The sequence below is a fragment of the Calidris pugnax genome, unplaced genomic scaffold (genome assembly GCF_001431845.1).
Source record: "Calidris pugnax isolate Ruff unplaced genomic scaffold, ASM143184v1 scaffold398, whole genome shotgun sequence".
NCBI lineage: Eukaryota > Metazoa > Chordata > Aves > Charadriiformes > Scolopacidae > Calidris > Calidris pugnax.
Window position 1 is genome coordinate 1294238 of NW_015091280.1, and position 6967 is coordinate 1301204.

Below are 6967 nucleotides of genomic sequence, written 5' to 3' on the forward strand. Positions count from 1 at the left end.
CATGTTATAGAATGTTTTAAATAAGGCATACAAACCGTAGATTAGTTCAGTTTGGAAAGGTTTGAGAATGCAAGTGGTGTCCTTGTGGTGAAAGCACTATAATACATGTATTGGTTTTCTGAATGAGAATCCGTAGTTGATCACTTCTTACATTCCTTATGTTGCAACCTTCATTTAAGTTTCACATAAGCTGTGTGGCAAGTCTTAGCAATGAGTTTTGTGGTGTGGTGTTGACTTTGCTCGTTGGAGAGATCTAGAATGTTCTAGCTGCAGGAAACTGACAGGTTTTTCTGTTGATCAGATTTGCTACTACATACTTCAGAAGGAAAGCTATCTAAGGCTTTTTGTAAACGAAGTCCTCAGTTCTGAATGACCTGGCTAAGAGTGAAATACCATGGTCAATCTTTACAGAAAATTATGAATTTCTGCCAGATTAACATTTAAAAAAAACTTTTTTTGTCATCATCTTTCAGTGAGTTGCAATGTGGCCATTTAAGGCTCTCTCTGCTTCTCTCACGAGTATAAAGCAAGTCTTCTCAATGGTGTCTTAAGTGTCTGCTACCAAATTATCCCACAAAGGTTTTTGTCCCTTTGGAGAAAGCGAGGGAACTGTCTCTAGGTAGCTGTGTGTGGTCTACTGGGCTTTATTAATATGTAAAAGCTAATAGTTGAACAGATTCAAAGACAGTAATGCTTAATTGGTTTTATCACTTCAGCAATGGAAGCAAGCATCAAAATAAAATCAGTGATAAAATCTATACAATTTCTTGTATAGAAATGAAATAGAAAAATTAAATAGAAAATATTTTATCAAATAAAAACTGAAATAAATGGGGTCATCAGAAACTTTGCTTTCTGCTTGTACAGCATGAGCCGTTTTTCCCCCCAGCACACAGGCAGCTCAGAGTAGCCGTACCCAATTGCCTGCCAACTCACTTGTGTACCCAGGGTCTCTTACCAGTTTAACTGTATAACCTGTGCTCACACAGGAGTTGAACTGTATTCTTTGACTTACTCTTGATGCGTTACGCTAATTCGTGTGGGATTAACTGGCTTGTCTGCAGAATATTGGGTGCATTTATTCCTAAACTGCTTTTTGTCACAAAGGTATCATGGGTTGCCTTACGTCTCGCTATTATAACTGAGTTACTAAGTCAGTCTTGTCAATTTTGTTTGCACAGGCCCTGGTGTGCTATGAATCATGCTTTCTGTGAGACACCCAGAGGCTTAGGTATCTGTTAGCATTTATCCAGCTCAAAACCAAGATAAATTTATGTAGAAGTACCGGTTGGCTGTAGGATTTCCCATCCGTGCTTTTATACATTTTTCCTCTGAAATGCTTTACGTTTACCCTGTTCTTCAGCAAACTGGCTTGCAGTAACAAATGTTATGGAGGGGCATGCTTTTCTCCCCTCTACCTCGTTTATAGGGAAAGACACGGAATAGGGTTTAACTTGCTCCTAGCTTTGCTACTGTAGCTGTCTTTCAAACAAAGAAGGTACCATGACTCTCACTGTCTATACTAATTTTTATTTCTGAAGCCTGTTTTCCTTATGGTTTCAGCTGCTCTCAAAATCTATATGCCTTACACACTACATATGCATGTATCTGTCAAAACTCTTAAGTTTTAATGAGCTGAAGTGCACCCCTGTGCTGCTGCTCATGAGTGGGCACTGCTTGCTAATATTCCTTGATGTTGTTACTGCTAAGCCAAAGCTGTTTTTCTGTTCTAGTACTGTCCTTTGTCTTCTCTCTGTTCTCATTTGTTTCTCCTTCTTTCTCTCTTAGTTTATGGCTCCTTCTCCAGGTTTCCTCTGCAACAGCGTGTCCATGTTGGAGTTCAGCTCCGTGAGACAGGTGATGGCAGCTCCTGAAGCACAGCTGACCTGCTTGCCTGAGCCTCCTCATCTCTAAGAGTGAGCGGGTCTTGCAGTGGCTGAAAAGAAGATGACCAAGGCAGCAGATGTGGAAGGTGAGTCTCTTTTAGGAAATAACCTGTTACTTCATCCTGAGTTAGAAGACTCCATCCCATTTAGCACCCATAGCAATGCAGCCATAACTCACTCTTCTGTTTGCCGCAGCCTTTGCAGGTTTGAAAAGAGTACTGTAAAAGCTACTACCTCTTATAACCCTGACTGTGGTGTCTCAGCTAAGTGGTGGACACCAGAGGTTTTAATCTTGGTGACTGGTAGGGAAGGTCTGGGATCAACAGGACGTCAATAATACCTACAGGTTTTGGACAATGTCAGAGTCATTTCTGTAAGGGTAGAAAAATGTTGCATGTGTCTAAATGCTGTCTTTCGGGACACTCAATTTAAAACTATATCTCCTAGGCATTATCTAAAAGAGGGAAGTAAGGCTGCAAATTGTGTTCATTACAGTCCTTTTATGGAGGAGAAATGCTGGGAATATAAGCGTGCTTACAGGCAATGAGGGATGTTGTAGTCATCCTACTCCAAAACAGCAGTTCTCCTGTTTTATGGTGTGAATACACCAGCTGAGCACTCTGCTGCTTCAGAGCACGGTCTGATTATGCTTAGATTTTACAACCAGGAGGGAAAGAGGAAAAACACAAAGGAAACTGAGGGAAGGTGGAGAGGGCCAAGAACTGAATGGCGGTGTGCTGAAAGCATGCAGAGCCTTCATTTAAGGGGTTGTAAGGAAGGACAGTATGGATTTAAGCTGTTAATGCAACTGAACACAAGAGGGCTACAATAACACATTTCTCTTGATAGAAGGAGAATTCTGGATGGAGCTTTATTAACGCCTGTCTACCTTTTGGCCTGCTTTTAGTTTTATACAGCTGGGATATGAAATAAAATGCTATTTGACACCCTTTAAGTACTTGTGTACACGTATCGCTTTGGTACATGCTATATGAGGATTTGAGACTGCTATTTTTAACACATTTGTAGTACGTTAAACTGCTTAAATGTTGGAACTACTTACTGAATGTGCTATTCCTGCTGGTAAAGTACTATCTGTGGCACGTATATGATTCCATATGTTCTCTAGTGATATGAATGCTTTCTTCTGCACTTAAATTGTGGAGAATCCAGATTGTGTGAGCAAAGTAGGAAAAGGGAACATATGAGAAGCAGGGGAAAATTGTCTGGAAAAGTACAAACCCTTGCCTAGTAACCAAGACGAGTGTTAGATTGCTTCTCTATTGATCCAAAGTGCAATTAAAAGCTACCTCCTGCAGCTGAATTTAGATTGGGCTTTTAAGGTTTTCTCTTTCCCCTACGGCCCTAGTATCAAGTGGAAAAAAACCTGCATAGCAGGTCTCCTGTAAAATCACCAAGTGGAGGGTGCATCAGCCTGAATTCCTTGGTTTGCACAGGGCTACTTACCTGATGTAGTCCGTGGCTCTGTGAGCCTCGCAGCACCTCTGTTTAGGTGCTGAAAAATCACAACCAAGGCTAGAATCAGTGTAAACGACCAGTGCTCTGCCTCATTTGTTGCAATACGCTGCATCAGTAAAAAGGCTTCTTTCTGCAATAAAAAAGTGAGGGTTTTTTTCAGAAGGAGGTTTGTGGGGGTTTTTTTGCAATTTTTTGGAAGGAAGTAAAAATGTCATATTTTGTACTCTCTTTGCTGTCCTTCAGACAGTGGTTTGTGTCATTTAATTGTAGCTGTCAGGATTTGTTTGTTTCCCTGGAAATATACGTGAATGTAACTTCCCAATCAATTGTAAGTCATTAGTGAATGTATAGTTTTACTTATATGGTCTGGGATAAGCTTCTGCAGTCTGTAAAGTTTGCAGAGATTAGGAGGGCCTGATACAAAGTTTGTTGCAGGTTTAGGACTCCGTCAGTCCATGGCATCTGACATTTTAGCCATGACTTCTTTTCAAATAAATAATGTCCAAACTCACCAAAACTTACAGCTAGGAGCTAGAGAAGCTTTTACCAGCAGTTGTAGGCACACAAGGCTCACTGAAGCCACCATAACTCTTGGTGTGAACATTTTCTACTTCTGAATGTGATAGATTGCTGGAAGAGAGGAACGTAAGCAAAGAGGATGCAATATCCAGCAGCAGTAAGAAGCTGCTTGGTTCATGTTGCTTTTCAGAGGGCCCTCAAGGAAGGAATGTGAGCCTTTTCCTCCAGGCAGAGACGGAAGCCAAAAAAAGAAGGGTCTCAGCCTTTTGCAGCCCATTTGGAGTTACAGAAATAAATTTGCATTACTTTGTAAGCTTTTGTGTTCAGATTAATTAACTGGGCCTAAGGGAAGGAGCCCATGCTATGGCATTTTTCTGGCATGAGATCACCGGTTCTCCTGGCACAACTGTGTGCCACAGCAGCCTCCCCCACTCCCATTGCTGCCCGACATTGATAACCATCAGCAGTTCCTACCTGGGAAGTTTGGGCTATCTTCTTTATCAGAACATTATGCAGGTACATTGTGCCAGTGGTATAGAAGCAGGGGAGGGGAGGAATTCCAACTCCTCACCACTTCTTGTTAGCCAGTCATTAAGTACAGCCTGGCTTTCTGTGCTGGAAAGCATCTAATAATCCTGTATCTACAGCCTTCTTTCTGTAGGGCAGCAAAATTCTCTCTGCTAACCTGCAAGATTGGCCTTAATGAGTTGATGTTGGCCACCGCTATTAGTGTGCACTGTATACATGATGTGTTTGCTGTTGCTGCTTTTTTTTTTCTAGTCTACTTGCAAAAACACAAAAGCAGCAGGCTAGTTCTCTTGAGTTCACGGGCCTAATTAAGGTCTTTGCACAGAAAAAATAAGACTATTGGGGAAAGATTGTTAAGCAGAAAAAATATTATTGTCCATCATCAAAATATATTACATAGCTAGGCAAGATGTAGACTGCTGAAGAGAGTTGTTTTCATGAAACTTTTTAAAATTAATGTTGGCGATGAAAGTGTTGATACCCTGCCTCTCTAGTTCAGCTGCTCTGTGGTGTCCACATTCCTGCATGTTTGGCAAATCCAGTTCCTAGGGTACCCAGAGACATGGCTTTCCCAATGCTGCCGTGGTATCTAGGGTCACTCCCTGTTCACCAACAGCGAGGAACATTTGGGGTTTCAGTGCAGAGCCAGCTCCCTGTTGTTCTGCAGAGGCCACCTGCTCTACCTGCTGGTAGAGCTACAGGGGACAGGAGCATGACTGTGGTTGTGGGGAAGGCAGATGTTACCTCCTGGGGAAGGCAGCATGGGTACTGCGACACTTGGGGTAGCCTGTTTACTCTCCCAGCCTAGTAAAAGGCTTTGGTCTACTTTATCAGGTGCTGATAGCAGTGGGCACCTATTTGGCAGGCTCAGTGAAGCTTACGGATGGTGTCCCAGGGTGGCCAGCTTGATCTGCCTAGGGCTGGGCAGGAAAGGGCAAGCATCTTCATGTGGTCTGTAGCTCGTGCTGCTTTATGGGCTGTGGATGTGTACTCGGGAAGCAACAGAGGCCAGAGGCAAGCGAGCAGATAAAGCATCAGTGAGGTCTGTAGGCAGCTGGGACTCGTATTTCTTGTGTTGTGCACTCCAGAAGCAAAACCAGAGCACTGGGTGGCTGGCAGCATCACAGCACAGCACACGTCCTGCTTGGTGGGACGGGGCTGGAACATGCAGAAGCCAGAACTGAGCAAGCAGCAGCAGAGGGCTCTGTCAACACCATGTCTGTATAGACCGTTTGAAGCTTACGGAGGCAGAGAGGAGTAAGCATGCTTAGGGAAATGTGGAAATTACTTCCACACTGTTAAATAAGCGTAAGGAGCACACCCCTGCATATGCTCTCTGCTCTTGCAAACAAGCATTTCCAACTGGATTTCAGTCCGGCTGCCCTCGCAGCCACCCACACACAATTGCTTTTGACCCAGGGACTTCTCCCCCTTTGCAGCAGCTGGTGGCTGAAGAGGGGTTCCACCAGCATCAGCCATTGACACCAGTGTCCCCTGGAGTCCCTGTGCTCCTTCAGGTTTCCCTTTCTCACTGATGGCTCAGATGCATCTAGCACTGCACAGGAGCAGGGAATGGCTCTGCTGGAGCAGGTGGGACCCATATCCCGAATCCAGACACACCAGTCTCGGGGACAGACATGTGCTGGGAACTGGGGAGCCTCTCTCCTTTGGACTACAAGCCTAGGACTTTAAACATCCAAAGTTTTCACGTTTTATGCTGGTGTGGTAGTTTGCATCTGGATGAGACTCCTGGTAAGGGCTTGAGAAGCCTCAGGCCTGGATTTAGAGCGTTTGATTCAAGTGCTGAGTCTGTGGATGCTGCACATTCTTTTGGCACCAGCTGCTTATCAGCAAATCCCTGCCAGGGGTTACAGGGATTCGCAGGGCGGCTCGTGTCTTGCTCTCTCGCCCAGCTCCGCCAAAAAGCACAGGTTGGCAAAGCCCAGCCATTCGAGGTATTCCAACTATCCCGGTTTCATTGTGGTGGAGAGGGGCCGCAGAGCTGCCGTGCCGGGAGCTCAGGGCATGAACGCTTAGCAGCTACGGCCAAAGAGGGACACGAACTCTGTCTTTATAAACTGTGTTGAAAAAGGTGTCCTTCGAGAGGCTGGTGGTGACAGCCGGGGTCACCCCTGTGCAGGCAGGGTCTCTGCAGCCCCGGCCTCCCCACAACCGAGCGCTCGAAGGGGATCGTACCACCGCTATGTCGGAAACCTGCCCCGCTCCCCGCCTCCGGGAGCGCCCGGTCCGGGGTCTCTCATCGCCGGGCAAAGCCCAACTGAGGGGGAACCCCACGGCCCGCCGGCCGCTCCCCGGCCCGGACACCCGCTCCCCTCTGGGCCCGGCCGGGGCGGAGGCGCCGGGGAGTTCCCGTTCGGGGCATTGTGGGAAGGCGCGGTGCGGCCGGGGCCTCACCTGCCGCGGGGCGGGGAGGGCGGGAGCGGGGCGGAAGGGAGGCGGCCGGCACCCAGCCGGGCCGGGCCGGCTCCCAGCCTGCCGCCGCCGCCACGCCATGGTAAGTGGGCCGGGGCCGGGCGGGACCAGCCGCCCCCTGC

At 46.5% G+C, this 6967-nt stretch overlaps 1 protein-coding gene across 2 annotated transcripts in view; it reads left to right on the top strand.

Moving 5' to 3' along the window:
- The first annotated feature begins 58 nt into the window (after positions 1-58).
- Positions 59-6967, top strand: part of AP1S3 (adaptor-related protein complex 1 sigma 3 subunit) — a 24228-nt gene continuing 17319 nt past the window's right edge. The window contains exon 1 of one of the 2 annotated variants that reach the window (XM_014960625.1): positions 59-1972. In XM_014960625.1, the coding sequence (XP_014816111.1) occupies positions 1964-1972 (9 nt within the window). In that variant the 5' untranslated portion in view covers positions 59-1963. Of the gene's footprint in view, positions 1973-6852; positions 6928-6967 lie in introns of those variants that run through there. The other variant, XM_014960626.1, reaches the window with a different exon arrangement.